We start from the raw sequence: 26,597 nt of genomic DNA on the forward strand, positions 1-26,597 counted from the left end.
GCTTGTCTTGTGGGCCTTCCTTCCATAGGGTTTGGGTTTGTTTCTCTAACTCATCTCTGACTTTTCAGCAACATTCAGTTTTTAGTACGTAGTGGTTTTCAGCCATAATGTCTGTCTGTGGTCCCTGTTACGGGGAAGCACCTGGTGTGACGCTGGGGAGCAACTGGGGAGCAGCTGTGGTGCAGCTGAATGAGGCTAAAACCAAAACTGGCTGTTAAATTTTGCTCATTCAACATATTCAAACTTTAGATAGTCCTCACTTTTCCTGTAAAGTGGTATATTAATTTGGTCATTGGGGTGCATTAACAAACAGCTACAACAAGCTTATGCAAATTTATGTGAAATTAGAGGATCGGCATGTTAGGCAAGAGATTAAGGCAACTTCTTACTATTAAATTGACATTGAAATAGCTTATGAAGGTGCTAGATAAATTTTGCAGCAAAGGGAAAATAAAGTAACCGTTGCACTGGTAGCAGAGGCTGTGCTGTGGGTTATGTGAATGCAGTTAAAAAAAAAAAGTTAACACTGACACTTTTAGTGTTAAAGAAAGTAGGTAAGTGACCAGAAACGTGAAGGTGATGGAGGGGGGAAAGGTTGCAGTATACGTGAATGAAAGGTCTTTGGTTATTTCTCTTAGCCTGTTTCACCTCGTTCAGTTAAACCATGGTTTGTTGTTACAGTTGGAGGATAGAACTGCTCCGTCATGGTGTGTGTGGGTTAATCTTTATCCATGCTCTTGAAAGAGAAATGGGAATTGCTAACACTGGAAATCACCTGGCTTATTCGGAAATGTACTTCTGGGAAAGTAGGTTTCATACATACCAGGGAAAGGACTTTTTTCAAATCCAAGGCTTTCAGGGAAGTGGTGGGATTGCCAGTGGGTGTGGGGTGGTGGGTTTCTTCAGCCACAGGGAGTTTAACCATATGGAGATTTGTTCCCCTCAAGCCCTGTCTCTGTTAGATGTTATAGTTCTAATTTGTCATTTTTAATGCACCTGAGCTGGCAGCCGAAGCAGTGAAAACTGGTTTATAGATGTAGCTCAAGGATTTTATAGATGAAGTTGGTGAGCTGGTGGCATTGAGGAGTGGGTATAATCAGGGCCAGACCTTTTGTGAAGAAGGCCTGGAAGGATGCTGGTGTGCTCAGTGGATGTACTGAAGGACAAGGATAGTAGTTGCAGGCAGGCGGTAGCTCTGGAAGATGCTGAGGACTGGCTTGCGTGTTGCGACTCCTCTTTGTAGCTGCCTGGTGCCTGGATGGCTCCGCTCAGCACGAGGCTGGTGGTCATGGAGGAAGGATGCTGTGCTGAACATGGAGCTTGCGTGGCTTTGCCAAGCATTGAGTCGATAAGTCTTGCTGCTGTTGTCCGTCTTGTTTTCTATAAGTGCAATGCCTAACTTTCTCTTTTTCCCTTCCCTTCTGTAGGCTGCCCTCGGGAGAGGCAGTGGGAGGCAGTGGAGCTGGCCTCGGCATCGGGAGAGGCTGGACTTCCCGTCTCTCTGTGCTGAATGGCTGCGATGGCGCCCGCTCTCACTGACGCAGCAGCTGAAGCTCACCACATCCGATTCAAGCTGGCTCCCCCGTCCTCCACCTTGTCGCCTGGCAGTGCCGAGAGCAACGGCAACGCCAACAACATCCTCCTGGCTGCCAACGGCACCAAAAGGAAAGCCATTGCTCCGGAGGATTCCAGTTTAGATTTCCGAAACAACCCTACGAAGGAAGAGCTGGGCAAGCTGCAGCCGCTAGTGGCCTCTTATCTCTGCTCGGATGTAACATCTGTTTCTTCAAAAGAGCCTCTGAAGCTGCAAGGAGTCTTCAACAAGCAGACAGTCCTTAAATCTCACTCTCTCTTATCTCAGTCTTTCTTGAAAACAAGTGATCTGTTGGGGAGGCAACCAGTGTTGGAATTCACTTTGGAGAATCTAAAAACAATGAGTACTAATAGCCAGCCACCTCTCCCGCAAGCGCCTGTAAATGGCTTGGCCAAGAAATTGGCCAAAAGTACCAATTCAGACCATGAAAACTCTAGTTCTCTGAATGGTGGGAAGTGTGCTCCTCCTGCTGCTGCCCTCCAGGGTGTTGACTATAATGCAGGAGGTTCTGAATTGGGGGACTTGAAGACCGGGTTGACCAATTGCACTCTTCCACATAGAAGCCTTGATGCAGAGCACACAACTCCATTTAGCAATAATAGCACTGCAAACAAATCTTCTCTGAATTCCACGGAGCAACAGCGGGTGCTCGAGGGTGGCAGCGGAGAGATTAGGTTGCCTGGTGTTGCTAGTCACTCTGACTTTGGGAGCAGTAAGTTGGAGGAGCAGAAACCTTCTCTGCTGGCTGGTCACCACAGTGCTCTCGACTCTGAGATGAGGACGAGGGCATTGCTGCGACGGCAGGCAGACATTGAGAACCGTGCCCGCAGGCTGCAGAAACGCTTGCAGGTGGTGCAGGCAAAGCAGGTGGAGAGACACATCCAACAGCAGTTGGGTGGCTTCTTGGAGAAAACTCTGAGCAAGCTTCCAACTTTGGACCCCCTGAGGCATCGGAGCCAGCTGATGTTGACCAGAAAAGCAGAAGCAGCCTTGAGGAAAGCTGCAAGTGAGACAGTTACTTCAGAAGGCCTAAGCAGCTTCTTGAAGAGCGATTCAATATCGGAAGAACTGGAGAGATTCACGGCCAGTGGTATGGCCAACTTGAGATCCAGCGAACAAGCGTTTGACTCGGATGTCACTGACAGCAGCTCGGGAGGAGAGTCTGACGTTGAAGAAGAGGAACTGACCAAAGCAGACCCGGAACAACCCCACGTACCGCTGTAAGTAGCAGTCATGCTTTGCTTACCTCTGGTGGGGGGAGAGCCAGGTGAAAGGTGTCAGGTGCAAAATCTGGTGTTCATAGGAGCGCTTTTCTCTTTTAATGGGCTTAGATCAAAGAGGTAATTATTAAAACTAGTGTGGTGTGATTTGCAGCATGCTTCCTAGTTCGGGCAGCACACACAACATCGAACATAAAATTCTTCACTCATACAGTAGTGGTTGGTGTTCCTGTGGAGCAGCAAGTCCTGGAAATACTGGCTGGCTGGAGCGGCGCAAGCATGCTGCAGATAACCAACCTGAAATACTATAAACGGTTCTCTCCATGATGTGTTGGACCTGTCCCCTGAAATGAAATGTTTGTCTCTTTTACAATGGGAATCTTTGCTGTAAACCAGTTACGTAAAGTAAGGCCAGTCTGAATCTTGGTAGCTGACAGCATACCTGTGACTGGACAATTATTTATTTTACTTTATTTTGTTAAATGATCTGTCCGGGAAAAAACAAACAAACAAACCTCTGAAGGGATTGGTCCAAGTGCCAGTGGAAGTGTGAAGTGAGTGTGTTCTCTTTTTGCATCTCTGGGAAATATTGTGGAGAATTTTCTTCTTGTCTGTGAGTTGCATTAAATGATGACAACAGCCTCATAATTACAGTGTTAACTGGGTGCTGTTTGCATAAGTGTTAGATGTCAATTTGTGTGTGGAGGAGGAAGATCCTCGTCAAGGGAAAAGGTCTTGAGACAGGTCAAGGAAGAAGGGAAATTTTGCTTAGAAACCCAAGAATTTTCCCTAGGAGTGCATATCGCGGTATTTTGAACAAATCTCTTAAAAAGCCATATTCTGTGTCTAGTCCGTGTGAAATCTTGCTTGCATCAGTAGTTGATCTCTTCCACCCTGATGGACCTATTGAACTTAAACCTCAGTCTGCGAAGTATAGCTACGGCCGACAAAAAGCTTCCTGCAGCAGTCGCAGGGGTCCTGTGGAGCGCGGACGGCTTTCCCATCGAGGCTGGAAATAGTCACCAGGACTTTTTGCATACCTGCGGTATTCTGGGTTTGTTCAGGTCTCTGTGGAGAAATAACTGTGAATGTATTTTGATACCTGTTGTCCAAAGTAATGTTAATGGTTCATGTTAACGGTGGAGTACTGCGTGACACAAATTTCACTGAACTCGGTAGGTGGATGTGAACAGTGTGTGTACTTGGTAACTTCAGCATCCTCCAAAACCACACTAATATGGATGACTGCTGATAAACAGATGTTACAGCTCTTGAATATTAAATTCCAGCGAAATGTCACATCGTATTTTGAGATGTTAGCATAGGATGAATTTCTGTATGTGAAGTCTTAAACGTGGCACGAGTTCGGCTTCCTCCCAGCACAGAGCTAGTAGCTGAGCATGTAATCCCTGCTGGCTGGACATAAAGGCATTCTTGTGCTGCTAGAAAAGAGAGTTTAATAACTTTATTCCTGTTTTATAATGTCCACAAAGTTACTGTTGGGATTAGTAGTAAAATTGCATTTATAAGTATTGTAATAGTTATTAGAGGAGACATTTGATTAAAAATCTGTCCAAAGTGATATTAAATTTCCCTTATTGTGGGTTTCACAGATTCACGTGTTGTCTAGCAAAGTGAAATTTCTTTGCCGCTCATCTTAATCCCAAGAGGAAGTGCGGTATTCAGAGATGTGATGCATGAAATTCTTTGCTGACTTTTCTGCCCTTTGTGTTAGTCATGCCTTTACATTCCCCAACCTCCCGAGTACTCTTAAAAAGCTGAAGATTTTAAAGCTAATAAAAAGAACAATCCTTCTATTGTCTATAGGTTTAGAAGCCAATGCGTATACACACTGGCATCTAGGCCAGGCCCACCAAACCTAGTTTAAAGTTTATGCCTGTGGGTATTTAGTAATTAGTCTTGCCAGCGTTGACGGCCCCCTTGGCATGAGGGCTTTGACATTGGGTCTCACGAGCTCTGGCATTACTGAAGTTGAGGCTGAATGTACATTTGTGCTTGTTAGTGAAACTCCTGAAGTCAACCTTAAGAGCTGGTACAAGCATCTGAGTACTTCTAAGTATCGTTCTGTGCTAAGAGACAGGAAGGGGAAGAGCTGATTTTTCCACTGGGAAGCTGCCTTGGGCCAGCTTATTGTACCGAACCATTGTTTTACGTTTGTGTGAGCACAGAAAAGCGAAGGCTTTTTGCAGAGTTGGTCAAGTATGGCTGGATTTTGCAGCTTGCTGAATTTGCTTATTATCAAGGTGAAAGTCTTCCTTCTTATTTTAATTTTGATAGTAAGATGGAATATCTTACTGAGTGTAAAAACTCGTCTGCCGTGGTCAGCATCCCTTGGTTATGCATTGCTCCTGGGTGCCCCTGCCTTCCCCCAAGAAACTGCTTGCTTGTTTCTAGGTGTTCAGTGAGAGTTATGCTACAAACAGTGTGACTTGTAGCTCGCTTGCAGTAAGCGGCCGTGTTGCTGACTGCCTCTGGGATTCAAGTAGAAGCATGCAAAAGAAACAAAGATGTGTTTACATCATGCTTAGATAAGAGCTGACCTTTGAGTTTTTCTGGCATGGTGGCATTCCAGAATCGGTATCTGGTCAAGGACAAACTTCGAAGCATTTGTACTGTTCTGGCCCACCTGATCTTGGTTGTAGAGCAGCGTCTCCCTGCGGAGTTGCATCTTTCCAGTAGTGTTACAGATCTATCAGAACTCGGTAGGTCCTTTTAAAGCACTGGTAGACCTGCTGCCCAGGAAGGTGCTGTCATTCAGGTGCATAACCAGGCCATCGTGTAATGCATAAACAAAGCAGGGAGGTATTCGTTACACCTTTGTTGGGAAGCCCTGCCAGCTATGGGCTTGGCTTAACAAGGCGCTCTTGATTCTTATGCGGCCGATGGAGAAAGACGGAGCATGCAGACGGGGTTGGTTCACGCTGTGTTCTGAGGTTTATGTGGATCAAGGACCACCATGTTGCATTTCATTTGCTCTCAGATTAATAACATACAACTCTTTGCTTCACAGCTAAGATCCTCTTACGTGTCGCTTCAAAAGTGTGTGCGGTGGCAGAGTTGGAGCTAGAGAAGCTTTGCCTCTGCTTGGTGGTGACAGAGGCAGGTTGGAGCCTCCCCTGTAGAGAATCGTACTGAACTTCTTTGTCTGGGTGTGACCGTGGGCAGCAGCCGTCTGCGACTGCGAAACCTGTGCTACTTTGAAAGAGCCCAAATGCTGCTGTCATCGTGGCAGGATCAGGAGCTGCTGTTTGCGAAAGGTTGCTTGGAGCAGGGCGTGCAAATTCCTCCCCGGGCTGGAGGGCTGCTGGTTGGGCTCTGGCTTGTGTGGCTGAGCGATGGTTTAGCAGGTAATCAAAGTCCTGGTGTTTCTGTGGCCCTGTACTAATACATACAAGTAGGAAATGCTTCATGTGGCTTGTGCACCTTTATAGTAGTTGCTTTTCTCAGGCTGGTTGGTTTCTTTGGTTGTCTTGCATTTTGCCTGTAGACTAGTTTCATCAGAAGTTGTCAATTATTTTTGTCTGATTAGTTACCTGTGTCCAGCAGGGACACAGTCATTAGCTGGTGAGTGGAATGTGATTTAGTCTCTGCGATCCTGAGCTTCAGTGTGTGCACCATGGAAAAAATCTGGAAAGGTAGTGAAAACAAATATTTGATTGGAACTTATGTTCAGGTTTTTTTAATCTGGAAAGTCACTGTTTTGATGGCAGTTACATCAAGCTGCTGAGAGTGAACTGAACTTCCTAGTGACTAACTTCTCACACCACCTTTTACAGACAGTACCTACAGTGTGTTCAGTTGTGGTTGTTACGATGCCTATGGCCGTGATGCCCAAGCACACTTTAATTATCCTCGTTTACTGGTGGGAAATCCGAGGACCTTCTGCACTTCAGTGTTGCAGTGAATCATTTCACAGCCTTGGAGCCTGTGTTTGACTCCTCCCTGGCTGTGTCACATCGGGCTGCCTGGATTTCAGAATTGCTGGACTTGAAGTTGTAATAAGGATTTCTCGCTAATACGTGCTTTTGTCAGCACTAATTTCAGTGTCACGCGTTGGAAAAGGATGTCTGTGGCACTTGTGTCAGTGGTTCTTCAAGGGGTAGTTGCAGTTGGTGCATCAGTTGGCTGAGAAATAGGATTTAGAAATTCTGATTTTTCTCATTTCTCAAATCTGTGACTTCATGGAGCTGTAATTCAGATGGCAAATCCCACGCTGTGGGGACTGAGGAAGCTTTTCCTACTGGTCCCAAACCTGTTTCACTAACTCTGATTTATGCAGAGCAATCTTAAAAGTTTGTCTCTACTCTTTATGGCTTTTTCAGTTACCTGCTTGGCTTTTTGTGGTGTTTTTCTTGTTTTTGACTTCTAGCTGGGATTGCAGGTACCAACTACAGCACAGCGCCTGACCTCCTAGTTCTCAGCTACTTATGAAAACTTGTATATGTCATACCTGAATTGCTTGTCACGCACGTGCTGCTCGGCAGCAATATGTTGGTCAGGAGAGATGTCCCTCAAGCGTCTTTCATTTGGGAAGAAAGAAAAAGAGCAAATCCTGAACATGTTCTTGCTTTGCATTTGAAAGCAGAATAGCAGAGAGCAGTTCATTGTTCAAAAATGCTTAATCAGGTATCCAGAGTAAGTAGGGCACTCTGCAAGTCCCTCTTCTTTTTAAGAAAAGAGGGCAAATGAGAACGCTGCTTGAGCAGGATCTTAAGAAAAAACGAGTCGGTTATTTCTTCAAGAAACATTGGTTGTAGTACACCTTTTATAGATACAATGGATGACTACTAAGTTGTTTCCGACTCTTATTCAAGCTTTGATCCTGATGCAGACCTTCTTGGAGTATGGAAGGGCGGTAAGGTGTTCTCGGTGCCATCCGCAGAGCTCCGTTAAAGCAGCATTGTTGGCTTTCATCCTAGAGGGAGTTCGATGCATTGGTTTAAATTTATCTTTCTAGGCTAACGTCAGTTGTTTTGGGGGGAGCAGAAGGGAACCAGCCCTCGGTGTTGGGTCGCGTGTGCGAGCATCTTTCTGCATCTTTCTCGCAGATGCCTTTAGTGCTCTTGCAAGGTTTTGGGTTCTGTTCAGAGTCAGAGTTTCTCTGCCTGTTTCTTGAGCTGTGGGGCTGCGCTGGCGTACGAGGGATAGCACGGAGGGCTGGAAATGATTTGGCGTCTGGCACTGCCAATAAACTCCACTTTGTCTCTATAGCCCTTACCCAGTGGGGCTCCAGTTCAGATTTTTTAGGACTTGTGGGTGACACTTTGGGTGGGGTTGCATAAATATTTACTTTACTTTTCATTGGAAAAAGCCTGTCACAGCATCTGAAGCAGCAGAAAAAAATGTTTGTGAGTATGAACTGGCATTAAAACCTTAGTGTGGTAACTGTCTGCTTTCCTACGGTCTCATGTGAACTTGAAGTGTTTTAGCAAGGGAAAGGGGCCCCACTTAGAGCTGATCTCTAATATCGAAGTCTAATATACCGAGGTGGGGGATGGGAAAAAGACTTTTGTATTACGTTACACCAGCATCTATAAGCAGCTACAGTTAGAGCTGTGTTTTTATCCTTCCTGATACTGACACAAGACAAAAAGTGACTATATGGCTAAGATTAAAACTGAAGCAATGACAAATGTGGGCTTCCTGAAAGAGATTGTAAAGGTACACTTCGGATGTGCTTTTCTTCCTAAAAGATTTTGGTTTTCTCTATGCAGTAACGTGGGTTTTTCCCCCCCTCCTTTGTTCTCTCCTCCAGCAGATACGTTCTGGTTGCACTAGCTCAGCAGCAGCGCTGCGCTAGACTCCCAGCTGGGGGAAAATGTTTTCCTTGCTAAACTGGCACTACCCCAAGAGATTTTTCCATGGAGGGTGTTTTGGGCACACCCTGGCTATGGTGCGTTTTGCAAGTGTCTCGTTTCAAAGGCTCGGAGAGCTGGCTGGCTTTGCCGGGGCCATCCTCAGATAAAATGCTTTAGGTAGAAGAGAATATAAAAAATTGACTTAGTTTTTACTTGCTGGATTTCTGAATGAAAGTAAGGACTTAAAAATACAAATAGGTGAAGGCCTATGTATTGACTAGTAATTCAGCTGGGAAGTGGAAAGAGGAACTTGAATTGCAGTTGAGTCTGTTGCAGTTGCCCTTCACGTCTGGAGCCAGATGGGAACCGGGGATGGTTCTATTCTCCGCGGCACTGTGGCACTCGGAGTTCTCTCTCTTGTCCTCTGGTTGTTGCTCTCTGCATTTGAAAGCCTTGCTGATGTGCTGGTTGTTGATGTAATGAAATGGTTTGCTTGAGTAACATCCAGCTCTTTTTTTTCTTTTTCCTTTTTTTTTCTTTTCTTCCTCCCGCCCCAATCTCCTCTGTGATAAGGTTACTCTCAGGAACGCCTGCTCCAGCATTGACCTCAGCGCTGAACAAGCTATTTATGGGAAGGGTACCTGGCACGGGCACGCCAAGTTAAGGCTTTGGTTAATAGAGCCTGCACTTTCTGCGTAGATCATGCTTTTTCATTAAATTGCATCACGTCAGCAGTGAGGGGGGGTGATACTTTGATAAAAGAGAAAATACAAAAGGGGACAGTCAGAGACTTGTGTTGTTAAGAGCTTAAATTCACTGGTTTTGTTATGAGGATGGAGAGTCTCAAAAATTTTGCTGCAAATTGGTCAAGTTGAAGGTTGCCTGCCCCCTCCCACAGTCAGCCCCCGACTTCACGTTGCTCCAGTGGTTGTGGCTGGTTGTCGTACCCAATAGGGAGGTCATCGTGGTGATGTATTTAAAGCTCTTCTGTTAGTTGTAAGCCATCAGGTTAGTGAAGGTGAACAACTTGGCAGATGGCTGTTTTCTCCCTGGTGCTCATGTGCAACCATGATGTCTTAACTGCAAAACGAGATGTTCCCTGTGATAGTGGTGGCAAGAGTTCGGCTGGCACATCTCGTGACTTCTGCTTCTGAAGCAGAATAATTTGTGCGGTCTTACAAATGAGCATAAGCGTGCTCTTTCCAAAAGTGTTTAATTCTCAAAGATATTTAGCCCATTTTAAAGAGTTATAGCTCCCTTTATCTGTTAAAAGCATGTGTCCTTACTGTGTAAAATACATCATTTGAGTTGTCTCTTGCTCATGTGGTGGAAAGTGGTAAGGGGTAAGAGAAAGGGGTAAGTTCTGACACAGATCTCGCTGCACTTCCTGGTGTCTCCTTGCAGCACCGCACAGCACCGAGTTTGTCAAATAGTTTTGAGTGTCGTTTCACTTCTTAAAAAGTGCCTCCCGATAGGGTGGATTTGTGAAATGACTTCGCTCTTGGCCACTTGCTTAATAAAACATTCAGTAACTTAAAGCAATTAAAAAAAAATACCCACCCCACCCCCAAATGGTGACTTTTTTTTTAATTAGGCTCCAAACATTTGGTCATCAAATTACCAAAAGAGGGAGATAAGGAGAATCGGGGTACTTCTCGTGCAGCAGAGCTTTAGGCTTTTGTGTTTGTGACATTTTAGCAGTTTCCATAGTAACACATAACGATGTTGTAAGAAATGTCGCAGGGATTTTATTTATATAAGGGAGGACTTTAAAATATTAATGGAAGGCAGCGTGAATCGGAGGGAAGTCCAATTGTATTTTCTGTTGGGAGCAGAAAAAATGACGCTAGGTAGAGGAACATGATTTTAACGTATTGTCCGGAGTGAACAGCCATCTGTAGATTGAACTTGTCTTGGCCAGCGAACAGAAAATAAGAGAACTTCAGTCATCTTGGGAATGTTTGCCACAGAGTCTTTCCTCTCTGATACTACAGGTAAAGCTTTGGAAATGTTCTGCTGTCACTTGTTCTCCAGGTCTAGGTAAAAAGTATTTTATCTCAGAAGTACTTTTTGTCCTGGCCCGTGTGCAGTTGGAGCTCACGTTTGTCTTCTATGATATTGGGTTAAATGTTTGGAGCCTTTATCCTGTTTGTGTTCATTGGGGGTCTCCGTAAGCTTAGTTGGGTTAAAAATTGGATGTCTCCAGTTAGAAGCCTTTGTAGCAGAGTAGCTCTACAGCTTTACAGGCAATCTGCATTTAGTGAATTCCCTGGCAGATCCTGCTTAATGACCAGTATGGAGCTTCTGCTGTTTTGGGCTGGTGACGTTCCATTGCGTTGTCAAATCCAATCCACTCTTGAATAAGAAGCAAAAGGGGTTCATGTAGGTGCAATAGGCAAAAATCACAAAAATGGTTTCTGGGCGAAAAAGGGTTGAGAGAGGCATGTTTGTGTGCAGATATTTAAGTGGGAGTATGTTTGAGTTGTGGGTCAGCAGCCGCACACCCAGCCCCATATTTCCGCCCAGTTAGGTGAACAGAGGCAGTGGAGGGCAGCAAGAGGCACTGCGGTTTAGATGACTTTGCAATTAAATCACTTGTAGGAACCTGGCAAGAAATTCCTACTTTCTAGATTAGCTTAAACATCAGTGCATGAGTGTCTCACTTCTGTGCATCTTATCTGTGGCTTTCTGTTATCAAGTTAGATATTTAATCTTCCTATTATTAAGTTAGGTATTAAGTCTTCTGAGCTTCTGGCCTTGCCCTGATAGCTGCTGTGAGCCGGTCCCTGCGATGGTTAGTCTCTCTGGATGCAGCCGACAGGCTGGAGGTTACAAACTGTTCCTTGCTGGGCTCTGCACGGCCGCTTTCTGATTTTTCTCTGTTGTAATTGCAAAGCTTGGGCGTAGCGACAGCCGGTTCTGCCCTGCCCTTGTCTTCTGTCTGCATCAGGAGCCGACTAGTAGTTAACGTGTTTCTTCTGCCCATTTACCTTTGGAGAGGACACCACCTTTTAATGCAGTAGCACTCGCTCCTGGTTTGTTCCTGCGCCTCTGGATGTTGCAACCACTGCTGCTCCTTCTCGTGGGCTTGCAGAGCAATCCGGTGGGATGAGAGTTTCACTTGTAGGAGCTGTATGTGCCTGGAAGTCAGTTCTCACTATGTTACACCGAGGAAAGATAGGTTGCAGGAAGAGATACCAAATCATAAATAAACCCAGTGCTTTGCACCCCATCTTTTTTTTTTTTTTTTATATATTTGCATCTGCATTCTAGGTGGCAAACGCACTGTGTGCTGCTGTCACCCACAGCGACTGGCCTTAAAAGTGTTTGAGAAGGTGAATGTGCTCAGAGGTGAGTGCAGCGGTCGCTGGTGGCCTGTGCGTGCCTTGTGTACTGTCCCTGCGCCCTCCGAGGAAGGAACGGCCCACCGGCTGTGCAGCTGGGGCACGATGCTTGCTGTTCACCTGCAGTCTCTCTGCCCGTGGCCATTCCTTCAGGTCCTGCCCTGGGTGCTGTGGGTGTCAGTGCAGAGGGAAACGGGAGTACCCCTCTGTGTCCACGCGTGGAGCGGGGCAGCGGGCTGATCCAGAGGTGAGGCTGAGCAAGAGACAGGCAGCTTTTGACGGTGCTTTGGTGCTCGGTGATCTTGGCTCGGCACGGCTTTGGCAGCTTCTGACAAAATTTAGCTCCTGCGGTCCCAATTCCCAATTCTGGGTGGTTTGATGTGAAGAGATAATGGCTCTCCATGTTCCTAGTGGCTTTTTTCTCTGCTGGAGGCTCACGTCCCGGTGGCCACGGGGAGAATATTTCTGTTGAGCAGCCATTACCATTCCTAGGCTGGGGCAGTAGCTGGTGTAACTTTTATTCATGTTAAATCTGCCTATTTTTGTGTGAATTGAGCCCTTCTCCATGTGACTTCTGCTATTCCAGTGCTGGCTATTTCAAAAAAAAAATGAGACAATTAGCCTTCTGTGGATCTGCATTTTGAATGCAGAACACTTGCAGGGCTCTTGCTCCATGTATGCAACATTTTGTGGTATTGGCTTTTTACTGTCTCGGACGAAAAGAAGAAAATTATTCTCTCCCTGCTCCTTCTATGTTATAGGTAGCTCTCTTGCCGTTTGCAGGAATTTCTGAAAGTCAAAGGGAAGATGCTGTTTATACTGAGACAGCAGAAAATAATTTGAAGAAACAACCACATTAGGAAATCTTTCAAGGCATTAACCACTTTTTCCACGTCAAGGCAGATTAAATTGATACAGATTAATTTTCAAGTATTTTTCATCATAATGTACACACCTGAGTGTCATCTAATGACTTCTCAAAGGTTCATAGTTCACATATTGGTCAAAGCCTTACCGTTTTAAATAAAATAAATCTGTTTGAGGAGTAGCCAGCCACTTAAAGAAAATTCTTTCAGGGTGATGATTCACACTGTGCCTAAAGACAGCTTTCCATATTCAGCCCTCGCTCACTCCCCCTGCCATCCCCCTCTCCCTGCCCCTGGAAATGGGCGAGAAGCCCAAAAAAACTTAACTCTTGGTTACTTAAACCTATTTTTAATAAGTGATACTTGTAGAAAATCTTACCTGAAGGCTTTGATTGACATTGGCGTGTGTATTAGATCTTAAACTGGCTTATGAAGTGCGTAACTTCGGGGATTTGGGGTTTTGTTTTTGCTTTTCTTTTTTTCAGCTGCTTTTCTGTGAACATGAGCTGTTCTTTGAATTCTTACTAACAGGCTGAAATTACATCTGTCTCCAGTTACAGCGGTTCTGTACTTGTTCACTCTTTTGTGTGAATCTTTGACTTGTCAGATGTGCCCTAGTGCCCCTCCTCTCACTCCTGCATTAATTCTGCTCTTACATAAATGTCCATATCTTTTTAATGTAGGGAGTTCTAGTTATTTTTGTGGCTCGTTCCTCTGTGTGCTGGTGTTGAGGTAGTATTTATTTTCAAAATAGTATCCTCTGTAGAGAAAGCTTTCGTAACCCATCCTAGTTGTCATGGCACAGATCTGCCTTTTTCCCCCGTTTGCGCGCTGTTACCAGGCACGCTTTGGTTATGTTCAGCTCCTGAAACCAAATGCCTCCTCGGGCCAGGTACAGGTAAGCCCTAATCAGATTAGCTGCTCTGCAACTTGAGTTGCATGTTTTACCTATGTTTTCTTGAGCAAGTGAATTTGTGTGCTAGGACACAAGGCACTCTTCTATGACAAATAAAGGAAAAGTGACTTGATTATATATAAGGTCTTTTGGTGGCTTTATGAAGAACTAGTGAAAATGATCAACTGTGTTTACTTGAATTCTGTATGTGCATATGAATTTTTCCCTGTGTATATATGAATTTCTTTCCCTCTCCCTCGTGGGCAGTAGTTGCACATTTGCCATCTCCTCTGCTTTATATCGTCCAGTAACTTCTGCAACAGAGCTTCTTCTGGACCAAGGTTTGCCCAGCACTCGGGTCGGTGGTTGGGGTGCACGGGAACTCCACTTGTCTTGCACCCTCTTTCCTCTTTGTTCCTTCATTTTTCCATCCTTCCCACAACTTAAAAGGATGGCATCTGAAAACTTCTTGGTGCTCAGTGATGCAACTCCTAGAGAGGATAAGATGTGTAGAAAATTTTTGTGGGTTTTTTTTTTTTCTTCTTCTTCTTCATTGTTGTCATGTCCATGAAGGCTTTAGTTGTAAATTCCCAGGAGCTTTTAGTTCTGATGCTCAGAGCAAGCGGTGACTGCAAGACTTCAGCATCAGGGAGGTAACCTCCACAGTCTCTTGTAGCAGTAACGAAGTAGTCCCCGCTAATGAGAGGCTGTTGTTGTAGCTGAGTGTCACTCAGTGAATCTGCCGTAGGAATCCTCTATTGTCTTGCTCTGATGTTGCGGCATTCGTCAAAATTTCTTTCCATCTAGTTCTTGTCTGCTTGTTAACAACCATCTGCATCCGGGGCACTTGGCTACCGTAAATGTTTGCCCGTATATGATTGAAACTTTTCCCCCCTCCTGTTGGAGCTTTCTAGTAGGATTTTTTTTTTTTCCCCCCTCTCTGATGTAGGTGTTTGAATTTCTCAACTAGTGAAACTAGTACATAAAGTGATCTTTCTGTGCTGGGTCTTGTTGTAGTAGTCTTACTGGAAAAATATTTGTTTTCACTTAAATTTATTAGGCCTGGGAGAAAACTGTGTAATCTTCTAGTTTGAGAGACTGAACACAAAATTTTGAAGAATCCATATCTGGTGAAGCCTGTAATTTTTTTAATTTTATTTTTGCTCTGGTCCTATAGAGATTGACTGGAGTTTTAAAGCGAGTTGGATGCTTGCTGCCCAGCGATAGGGGATTTTGGTCAGATGAGAAATACTGGGATGTGTGTGTGCCTGTCCTTGCTGCCCTTGAGAACTGCTGACCTGGTACAAATGGGAGTATTAATTGAAGTAATGGAGCTCTCGGGTGTTTCACTTCGTTTCTGAGAGTAACTTGTCCAAAAGCATCTTGCTTTATTTGTTTAGCTGATGCTTGGCGAGATAAAGGAGGTTCTGAGAATTTGTGATTATCTGCTTAACGGTGGCTTATGCTGTTGTCTCTTACAATGCAGTGGAGCAAATAGGTAGCACCCCTCCTCCTCCTCTCTGCCACGAAGAACAGCAGCTGCCCGGCTTCCTCAAGGATTAGTCATCCACATCGTACCTCTGATCAGTTTTTGACACACATTAGGGCAGAGAGCTGTGCAGAAGAGCGTCCTCTCTTGCTTCACAGAAATGTCTTGGAGAACGTAAAAAAAACCATGCAAAAATCTGTCTTAGATACACCCCTTTTTTAATCATTGCAATTGCCTGTTAGCTTAATGCTGGCTAGTATCGCTTTTAAAGTCCTGGCATTTATTACAAGGATTGTACGATAATTTCAGAGGGACGTTTTCCCTTTGTTCCAAGACCTATCTTGGTTTTTTTGGTTGAAACACCCCATCCTCTCTAGTACTGGTTGTGAACTTCCTCGCCCTTTGAGCGAGATGACAGTACTGAAGGACAATGGCTGCGTTATGGTTCTGGTTCTTACCCCAGCTCGTTCCAGCTACGCTAATGAAAAAAGTTTGTTGTATCTCTTTCAAAGCCGGGAATCCTCTAGGTCTGGGGAAGTGAAAATGCGTAATAGTTTGGCTGTTCAGCCCGCTTGGCCCTTTGGACCCTTTGAGGCTATGTAGTAATCGACTTGCAGTGATGGCTCTTTGTTTCTGATACAATTACTTTTGTGTTGGCTTGTGTTGTGAAATGCTTGGCTTCAAAGTTTTTGAATGCATTTGAAAATGGACCATGTGTTTTACACTTTCTTCTGACATGTGCAAATAACGTTGACATGAGTCAGAAGAAGAATTCTGTCCTGAGGTGCCAAAGTCTCAGGTTCAGCCCAGTGTAACTCGCTGGGATGGCGAACGGTCCTGTTCGCAGCGTGGTCATGCATCAGACCGTGGGTTGTTGAATTTGCGGTCAGCCTGACAACACTGTTTGCAGCAGATTTTGGAAATCTCAATAGATTGAGAATCTGTTTTTCTGTTCTTAGCTTTGTGTGAACCTTTTAAAATTTTATCAAGCATTAAGGTCGGGAAGATGATGTAGTACTACAAACTATTTTCATTTGCTGCCTTTGCTCATGGATTGCTTGACTGAAAGTTGCCACAGATGAATTTTTTTCTTGGCTCTTGTCCTGACTTCTAGACATATGAATGCGACATGCTTTGCTTTTGCTCGTAAATAAAAAAATCTAGTGTTCGCTTCTGTAGAAAAGCCTAACTCCTGGAAGGTAGTGATGAAGGTAAGTAACGCTCCGTTCCCTCCCCTTCCCTCTCCCCCAAAAGAATAAGAAAACCCTCCTGAAGTAAATATATCTTCTACAAAAACCTCCTGATGAGATTGCTCGCATGATTTTCTGAGAAATTGAGGAGGGTTGGGGTAATGATGGAAGCTCGGCCTCTTGTATGAGATGTTTCAATGCTGCCAATCAAAACATCTTCTAAAAATATCCCATCTTCTAGAAGAATCTATTCTTGCAAATCAGAGCCAGATATTAAATAACATACTGTTGATTGCAAAGGATCCAAATTAAAGAAGCAGACCAAAATTCATCTCCCTTTTCTCCCTTTCCAACTCTTTATTAAATTGCCAAATATTTGTTTCAGGCTTCACACAGGATGCGAATAAAATTAGTCCAAGCATGAGATCCTTCCAAAATGTGGTACTTGGACTGCAGGAGAGTTTGCTCAGAAGGTGGAAACTGCCTTGCTTTTCTCTACAGAGACTTTTTTTTCTGTCGCATGCCTGGTGTCTTGGCATGAAGTAAACATTATCTAGTCCTTTTGAAAAGTCCTGAAGTAGAGAGTGTATCTTGGCTGAACCTGATTGAGAGGACTGGGGAAAAATCTATCCAAGAAAAATAAATTTCTGGTGGAGCAGCCAGCGGTGTGTGTGACATGAACCATTTTCGGAGGGATGGGGGTGGTACAAATAGAGTGGTTTGACTTGGCTCTGGGAAATACGGGTGAAATGGAAGGATACAGTTAAGATATAACCATCTCTTTTAGCCTAAAATAATTCAGTTCTTGGTGTTTTCTCACCAGTTCTTGTTCCTGCAGTATCTCCTTCTACGCTGTACCCTCTATTTTCTAATCTGTAAAAGAGCATCCCCCTTCTCTCCCCCTCTGTAGACCGTGGAGCCGGGCAAGTGCCGAGCCTGGCGATGGGGATCGTTGCTCACGTTGCGATACAGGCGCCTGCCCATGGGGGACCACATCACCCGAAGCTCTGGCGGGGAAATGAATCTCGGAGAGCTGCTGGTGTTGGGTTCCTGAGGCTGTAAAAACTTGATGGGGTTATTAGTTTGCAGAGGTATAGTTCATACGGCTTTGGTTAGGGAGGGAGAAGAGCCGAAAAACATGCCTGCGGTGACAAGGGGACTTTTCTGGGCTGTTGTCTGTCCTCTCGCAGGTGGTGCGGTGTTGGGGTCATCATTTCCAGCGTGTCCGTGGTTGCCTCTTCTCCCATCCAGCCCCTGGCTCCCAGTGTTGTGATTTAGGGACTTCCCTGTTTGCATTAACAACAAGGAGCAGCGGCGTAGCAGAGGAAAACCCGCCACGTCTGCTTGTTACAAACCCGCATTGTCCTTGACAAGGAAAGAGCCTTCCAGTAATTCACCTTGCCAGCAAGAAAGAGGATTTTTATATATATATATATATTTTTTTTTTTTTTTAAGAGCAGCTGAGTTGTTTGAAATCAGTGCAATGTTTAGTGACACCAAAGGAGAATATACTTTTGTGGACAGGAAATGCTGCTTAATTGCTCAAGACCGCAGTTTATTCCTTCAGTCTATGAAATTTTAGTCTATGTGAAAACCAGAAATGTGGCTGTGAACTCATTATTTTGATTTCTTGCTGCCTCGACAAATAGAAAGCATCTTGCACTTGCAGAATGAAATGATGAATCTTTCTATATCTAAATGAGATAATTAATACTGCATTCTGTGTCGGTTTTTTATGAAGAATCAGAAGCATTCTGCTCTTTTGCAGGATTGTATTAATCATTAGCAGCTTAATGAGTTGAAGTACTGCGGCCACGTAAAGATGCGTAAAGAGGCCAACAAAAAGCTGAGATGCGCTGAAGGATAATGCAGCTAGCACTGGGATAAGAAACAGGCAGCGGAAACCCTGAGTCACAGAAATAAATGTGATTGCCAGTACACTTACCAAACAGTAGCTGAATCCGACTGTTCTAAAGTAAAAATGGTCTTGTTTTTTCTTGCACATGTTGACGTACGATCCTTTTTTTAGCTGTTTGTGTTTTTTAAACTATAGGGAATTGTGAATAACTTGTATGGATTTATAGTGAGTAGTGAAAGCCTTGAAAAATGGCTGAGCATTTTGGAATGTACGCAAGAAACTTTTTTTTAAAGAAATCTCTGTGTTTACTTACATCCCAGCAGTTCGCTTTTGAGGCCCTTGCTCTGATCTCCTTAGTTACAGATACGGTCAAGTTCATTGGCTGCGAGGAGGAAATCTGAAGTCTCCTTTTTGATGTAATCAAAATATAATTTTATTAAAGCAGATTTTAGGAAGAGCAGGAAGTGAGGTACAGGTTAATAGGTAAAAGCAAGCGCGTTTTGAGAATTTGAATATGAAATCTTTATGAGCAACTTATCGCGCACATGGTACAGCCAAGTCACCAGAAAGTGCTACCTGCTTTATTTCTTCAAATCCAAAACACAGTCTTGCTCTTTCTCTACATGTCAATAATTTTTTTGCACAGAAGGAGTTAGGCTGGACCGCATAACTCTGTTCCTGTCGCCAATTTTTTGTGCTTTAAAACAAAGTATAAAAACTAAGTAGGAGGATCTGCTCTTTGTGGTAGGTTTCGCTCATGTTGGCTAGAGGTTGTTTTAAATTTTGAATCATGAGGTTTAACATCTCTTCTAAAACTTGTCGTAACGTCATGTGGGTAACAGTTTGCAAAATGGCTAAACTCTTGGTTTGTTTGGTAGCCTGCTGGAGGAGAGTTCAATAGTCTTTCCTGATGTTTTGGGTGTTCCTTGCTTGTAACTTGCACTTTTCAGAAATTAATTGAGGTTTCTTTTGTCACTTCACCACTTTTCTGGTAAGTGCTGCCCTCAGAAAGGATAGAAATCATGAATTCTTTGCTGCCCTGTGAAGGTCAAAGTCTGGATCCCCGTGTATCGGTCTGAGGGGGAGGGCTTTTCTCAAAATCGGTAACTGCTGCTGCTTAGTTCCCATGGACCTTGCTCCCCCCCCCCCCTCGCCTTTTCCCCTCCAAACTGGAGACTATGCAGTGTATGGTATTGCACTTTGAAACAGAGGAGGGTCTATTGCCTGTATGTCTCGTGTGTCGCAAGTTGCAGTTGTAACAAGCATGCCTGTTGCCTGAGCTCTTCAAGGATGAGGCTTTTGCAGTCTCTTAGCAGGAATGGTTGGCATAGTTTACTTGCAGAGATTTCTTTTGAAGTAAAATAAGTATAGATAATTCTTGACCGAAGCCCAAGTGGGCTTTGCAGCGTTTTATTTTTTTTCTTAGAGAAGTAAGGGGAAGGTAGACTTTAGCTACGAAATGAAGCTAAAAATCCTCTTGTAATTCTTCCCTGGCGAACATGAAGCATCTGTGCTATCTGTATAACTATTTACGTGGGGTTAAGAAAGAGCAGGCCACCGTTTGGACCAAAAAGAAGCAAGCATGGTGGCATGTGGAGCCTCGACCACGGTGTCGTCATCTTCCTTGGTCTCGTGAAACTCTGAGGTTCGTTGGGCCACCGTGCCCACCTCCGCTGTACTCGGCACAAGCTTTTCTAGTCTGAACAGGTGTCTCCCTGAAAATATGTGCCAGTATTTTCTGTCTGCTGGTAAAGAACAGTATTCCTTTGTTGCTGTTTGGAGAGAGAAGGGAAGCCAGCCAAGTTCAGTGCTGCTTCATGGCAGAACATATCTCACTGCTTTGAAGTTGTATACTTTTAAAAATAAGATCACCTAGACTGTAGCTCTGAAATTCTTTATTGCAGTCACTGAAACATGTTCCAGTTAGTAACACATTCTTCTACTAAAATTTCTTCTGCTAAAATTCTGCCTGTTTTTGACTCCGGTTTTGACTCCGTTTTCTGTTACCGCTCGGATGTTTGAAAAAGAACTAGTTTTTTCTCATCCTTTTGGGTGATGTATAACAAACCCCAAAATTCACCTAGCCAGTCCTCTTCTTGGTCTCACATGCCACCTCTGCCAAATACCTGTGCTCTAACTCGGGGTAAAAAGACACTTAAAGATTGGACATGTCTTTGATTCGTAGGAGAATCAAAGAGAAGTCCAGAGACAAAGATCTTGATGCAAAGAAATGTCGCCTGTCAAAATTAGAGTTAGTAAAACCATTGCATAGGTGGTATTTTCATTCAGCTGCAGTTGATGATTTACCCATTCCTTTGCCTGGGAATCTCTGAAACTGGGTGCAGTTGGTAGTTGAGAAAGACTGGGGTGTTTCTGCACGTGGGAGTTTGTGGGAGGAGGGTGTCAGTGGCCGTCGAGTGGTTTTGTGAAATTTTTTAGTGCAGGTCATGGGAGACAGAATTCTCAGGAGGTGGAACGACACATCGTCTCCCTTTATAGCAGCCGAGTTTCCACTGGGGCTTTTGCGTATGTATCCTCTCCCTGGAATTAGACTCCAGTCTAACTTTGCTCCTCCTGGAGGATGAGGAACGGTATCTTGGAGACAGGTAGCGAAGGCTCGCGATGATTTGACCACCCTCCTGGTGTCAAACCCCCATGTAGCAGAGTATGCGGGTTTCCCTTTGCACTCACAGATCATGTTCTTTCATTTGCAGTCTTGCTGTCCAAATTCTCAGGCTGCTCGATCACTGAAACAACTTTGGTACACTTACGAAATTCTTGTCAGGTTTTAGCTTGTTTTTTGAGTGTCCTTTGCAGTAGCAATAGCTTTCTTGTGTGCTGCAGAACAGCACGGCTGTGTACCAAAAGACAATTCTTCGAGCCTGTCTTGGAAATAAAAGCCTTTGGAAGAGAGAAGGGGGTTAATACGCTGTTTGATCAGATGTTGGCTTCCTTCCCGACCTTGGGGCTGGGACCCTTTGGAGCCCTATTGCATAAGAACAACAGAGCAGGGAAGATTTAAACCAGGAGCGAGCCCGTCCCGGTGCTGCTCTGATCCTCTGGTGGTCGCGCTGCAGGGCGAACTTCAAATAGCTGATGCTCGTTTCTGAGAATGTCATGAACTCCGTGGTTTGTGTTCTTTTAGGAAAACCTCTCAAGTGAGTCTTAAATCATGTGTATATGGCTAATTTAAAACACCCCTTAAACTTGTAGCATATCCTTTCTATGTGGAGAGCGTGCTCATGCATACAGCGTGAATTTGTCTTCTGCAGGAAGTTGGAAGCACGTGATTTGGATGCTGCCATTGGGAAGATGATTTCTTATGGCTGAAAGTGCTTGTGATCATTCTTGAAATTGCTGTTATTTCCTGCTCATGTCTTGCCAAATATCCTAAAGCTATATGTTCACCTTCTTTCCCCAGCAGTATTGGGTAGAGCCAGTCCCCTGCTCCTGTTCCAGTTACTCCGAAAGAAAAGCAGAAAAGCTGTCATGGGTACTTTTTAATTTCCTTATTAGACAGTTGAGAATCCGTATGGGAGAGAGACATCATGATATCTGCATTCTTACTGCATGGGGAGGATTTTACTTCACAGCTCTTCCCCTCTTAAACGCTGAAGAGTCTGTAGTGAAGCTGTTTTGTAGAGAATTAAGCTTCAATAGTATCGTGAGCGCTTGGATGCTCAGACCATGAAGTCTGTCTTGCATAGTGAGGTGTGTGTGAAAATGGATAAAAGCTGTTATGTGCTTCACTAGTACACACCCTTTCCTCCTTTTCAGGCAAAATAGTATTAATATCTCAGTAACTCTTGCCACTGTGGTTTATGGCCTCAGCAACTGCTTATGTTTGTGGTGATTGCAAATAACGTGAACATCTTCGTGTTCTCATTAGGTTAAGGATGGCTCCCTCTGTCAGTAGAAAAGGCCCGAATCATGAACTCGGGATTCAAACATGTGAAACACTGTGGTGAGATAAATCGGAGTATAAGTTGCAGCCTGCCAGCTGCTCGGTGTGCGTGTTCTTGCCCCGCTGCATTTTTCATGGCGGGATAAGGCCTTTACGTTGCTTTAGGATGGGAGAGTGCAAGAGGCAGGTTCTGTATGTCACCTAATGCGGGTCACGCTCTGCCTTGCTTCATCTCTGCTGAGCCGCTCAAGGGTGTGAGCTGCCCCGCTCCTCTGAGCGGTCGAGAGGCCCTGGCCCGTGCAGAGGCTGAAAGTTGGTGTGGGGATGTGCAGATATTGCTAGTTTCTAATGTCAAATATAATCCTTCTCTTGAACAGATTAATAAATAAACCCATTGGGCAATTGCATGCAGATGCCTCTTGTCCTCCTGGCACAGATAAATAAATCCTAATGGTGGATTTCGGCCTCTGTTATTCCGAGAAAACTGCTCAGCTTCTGCTCGAGACACGCCGCTGCTGTTGCAGCGCTTGTGGTGCACCCTTCGTGCTGCTTGCGTGGCCCTGGCAAGGGCTGAAACTGCTCCAGGCTGCTTTGCTCGGCATTGTCTTGGCAATTAGCTTATTTGAGAACTGGGAGTATGTTAAAAAGGTTCTGTAATCAGCAAAATACTTGTCACATAAAAATTGGTCTTGTGTTTCTGTGCTACAATATTTTAAGCTGAAACTTAAGGGTCTATTGTTATTTTAGATGCATATAAGCTCCGGCAGAGCTAGCATATCACTTTTATATATATATATATAATCATACATATTTAAAAATATTTGAGATGATGATAAGAAAAGCATGGGGGAGGCAATTGATTAATGTCCCTCTGTGTTGAAACAGGTAGTTCAAATTAAGGCGGGCTCTAATTGATGGAGTTTAGTAAGAAGTTTCCTCTTTAAGGTCACGTTTTTCTGTTCCGGATTTTCTTTCGACTAGCATTACAAACATGTTCCAGGATTTGCTTGTCTCATTTAGCATGCCACTCCTTGTGTTCACTCTCAGACAGAGGTTAGTTCTGGATTTGATCATGTCGTATGTTATTTGGAGAGCTGTAGGTGCCAGGCGTGTTGCAGGGTGTGCTTAGCTTGTCAGTCTGCAGAGGACACCGGCACTCCAGCCGGACCTGCCCACGCCTCCCTGCCTTGTCCCGTGCTGCCTGCGCTGCCGGTCCCGTCACGGCTGGTCAGACGCTGCCCACCTGCAGTCCCGGCCCCTCCAAGGGCTCCAGCAGTGAGATGTGGAGTCTTGCTCATCCCAGACTGCTGCCTTGCTTCTCCAGCTGGTCATCATTAGTCAGCAAATGTTGGGGTTTGGTTTTGTTCTGTTTTTTTCTTTCGTGCTCCCTTCTCTGCAGTGAGTTGGTCTGAGCTCCGCTGCTCGCAGCGGGAATTTTCCCAGCAAGGCTGTGGTTGCAGTTAAGACTCGTCTCTGCCCTGCTGCGGCCGATAAGGATGGAGCAAACGGAGAGGGGCCCGCTATGGTGGGGCAAAGTGATTGCCATACTGCACCTTTTGTTAAAGGAGCGCCTTTCCTACTTTTACTTTAAAAGAAAAAGGCGGGGTGAGGCAGAATTCGCTTCCTATATAGCAGCAAAACTACCAATTTTTCTTTTTCCTCTGAAACTCGCAGTCCCCTCCTACCGCTTGCATTCATGTCAGAAGTAACCTGTTCATTTCGGCTGACGAACGCCTCCCTCCTGATACTTTCTGCCTTCTCTATCAGAACCCCGGGATAGTATGGTTTGTTTATTCCCCTCCACCAAATGCACAGGAAAACAGGAGTGCCGAAGCGCTGCTGCATGAGTGGCCTCAGCCCGGCGTCTCGTTTGCAGGATGCTCTGGGGTCCGACTGCCAGGCACTGGGAGCAGCAGTCCAGTACCTGGAGACTTTACCAATCACAGCAACAAGGACAATATTTACAGCTCCAGCCAGGCTGGTTTTGATTAAGAGTAAGAATAATGTGAAGTCCTAGGAGTTCTGTAAAGGCTTTTGATATGTGAGTACTCAGTGATGTGCTACAAGATCTGGAGGAAAATAAACTTTTGATTAAAGAATAAACTCAGTTTATAAACTCCCTGCGCAATACTTGGAGGCTTTTTCAGGTACAAGGAGCGAGACCTGGGCTTGGGCATTCTGTTGAAGAAAGCCGCCTTGCTGTGGCTTTCCATCAAGCTGCCATGCTTTTTGTCTAAGCTTGTAAGCTGCTTTGAGTGTTTCTTGTCTGAACCTCATTTTGGAACTTACTATTCATAAATATTTATATAAAAGTTTAATATTTATATGTAATATTTTGGTTAAACATATCAGAGCTTTTCTTTCACTGAAGTTTGCATGGAAGGAGTGTGCTGTCTCACTGTGGAGGTCAGAAAAACTTTATGGGCCATAAAGCTGAAACTTTTCAAGCTCTGCAGGTATCCTATGACTAAAGTTAAGCTGCTTTTTTTGCTGGTTTTAAGGATAATCTTCTGTCATGCAGGAGTATGTTTCGATATTATTTCATTTAGTTTTAGGGTTGGAACTTGGCTGTGTGGATTTCTGTACCATGTCTACAAAAAGCAGACATTCGTGTAGCTGTGTTCTGACAAGCAGAAAGACAAATTCAGAATGATCTGCCCTGGAAAGGATCCAAACATTTTAATTTGTGTGTATGCAATTCTAGTATCTCTACTAGAGCCAAGTCTGCTCTCCTTAGACTTGATGATAATGCTTAGCACATGTAGTGTTTTCATCTTGAAAGCACTACACAAACATTAACTAACCTAGCAGTTAAGCTTTAAACTTTCTTTTCGCTAACATTTACTTATGTTCGAAGGCAGGCTGCTCTGTGCAGGCTCTGTAGTGTTCTATACGTTGACTGGGGGCATGTCACAGGATGGGCTGGCGAAGGGTGCTAAAAATAGCTGCTGATGGTTCCTCTGGGTAGTGGAGGAAAACTCAAATCGCTTCTGAACGTGAATCGCTGTACTGATCTGACCAGAAACCCAGTGACCACAGAGCAGCTACCGCTTCGAGCGGAGCACCGGATTGATTCTTCTGGCGAGAGTCGTTAAATTTTCATAATTGGGCCGACGTAACTGATGTTGTTTCTAGTAAAATGACGAGGCAGCAACGAGCTCTTCCTTCCACTTGCTCTGCTCGGGGACCGAATCTGACTACTTTTCTGGCATAATACCATGTTCCGGAAGCCATGAAGCTGGCCCACCTTTTGTTGCAGTACCACTGGTAATTACTTAATCTCAGTCAGCCCAAGGACTGAATTTGGTAAGGAAAATAGTTGAAGTAAACACAATTACGCTGCAAGTACTTGTGTCGGGACCTCTGGAGGCCACACGGCTACTTCGTGCGTGGGGGAATTGGATAGCTTAGAGGTGCTTTCGTTCCCAGGGACGAGAGGACACGTTACAGGGTGCTAAGTCCTTGAGAACCGTTCCTGGCTCTCTCAGCATTGCGGTGAAGCTTTGAAAACCTTTATCTTTGTGCTTTTGCTAGTGGGTCTTTGTTGCTTCCTTTAGTTCGCTTAGTAGAACAGGTGGCCTTATTCTTCAGCATCTTGGCAGATTTCCTCTTAAGCCTTATTTTAGAGAGTTGAAAGAGGAAGAGGGCACAGGGTGCTTTTTGAAGCTGTATTCACCGAGGACTGTATTCCCACCAGCCTTGTGAAGTCTAGAATCGTTACTCCAGGATTCTTGGCTGTTTTGAAGCAATTATGGTTTCTCGATCTTGAAGCGGGGGACGTTGTCCTACAAAAGAAGAATATAACCAGGAGAACCATTGCAATGTGGCAAGAAGGATCGGGTCACAGGCTTTATTCACTGCCCCGGGATTTATCCACTTTGTCTCAAGACACGCACAGGTTTTGCAGGAGCGCATGAAGGCTTGGGAAGATGAAAATAAACATGGTCAGCGCTCTTCATCTTTGAATAGTAGGTGGTTGAACAGAATTGCTGCATAATGAATTTTGACATTTATTAACCCCCTCCCTCCCCCCACCTTTGTCCCACTTTCTGTACCTTTGAGTAAAGCCTAACCCAAAGTGCCTGGTGAGCAGATGTAGGGATGCTATACTGCTGCAATTAGATAATGCTTATTTTTCTGGTTTTACATATGTTTTCTGTAATAACAGTTGAAAATGGGTGCAGCCTGTTCTTTTCCTGCTATATGAAATCAATAGAGAGGCTTAATTTTTCTTTTTAAAAAATGTTCTGTTATTACTAAATACATTTTAAAAGGCTGTTGGTTTTGTCAACAGAGCAGCAGAAAGGGAGACGGATGGTTGTGATAGATTGTTCTTCTGTGCATGCTTGAGGAAAAACCGAATGCTGATCTTTGTAGGATGAGTCCAGCAGAGTCTGGCTGGGTCACCTCTGTCACAC

General features: G+C 44.5%; 1 protein-coding gene across 5 annotated transcripts in view; it reads left to right on the forward strand.

Annotated features, from left to right (window-relative positions):
• KANSL1 (KAT8 regulatory NSL complex subunit 1) overlaps window positions 1-26,597 on the forward strand; it is a 100,736-nt gene that overhangs the window by 18,328 nt on the left and 55,811 nt on the right. For all 5 annotated transcript variants that reach the window (XM_054801177.1, XM_054801176.1, XM_054801179.1 and 2 more), the window contains one exon: window positions 1,428-2,814. In XM_054801177.1, coding sequence (XP_054657152.1) covers window positions 1,511-2,814 — 1,304 coding nt within the window. In that variant the 5' untranslated portion in view covers window positions 1,428-1,510. The remainder of the gene's footprint in view (window positions 1-1,427; window positions 2,815-26,597) is intronic.

This window comes from Grus americana, chromosome 22, assembly GCF_028858705.1.
Source record: "Grus americana isolate bGruAme1 chromosome 22, bGruAme1.mat, whole genome shotgun sequence".
In the NCBI taxonomy this organism is placed as follows: Eukaryota; Metazoa; Chordata; class Aves; order Gruiformes; family Gruidae; genus Grus; species Grus americana.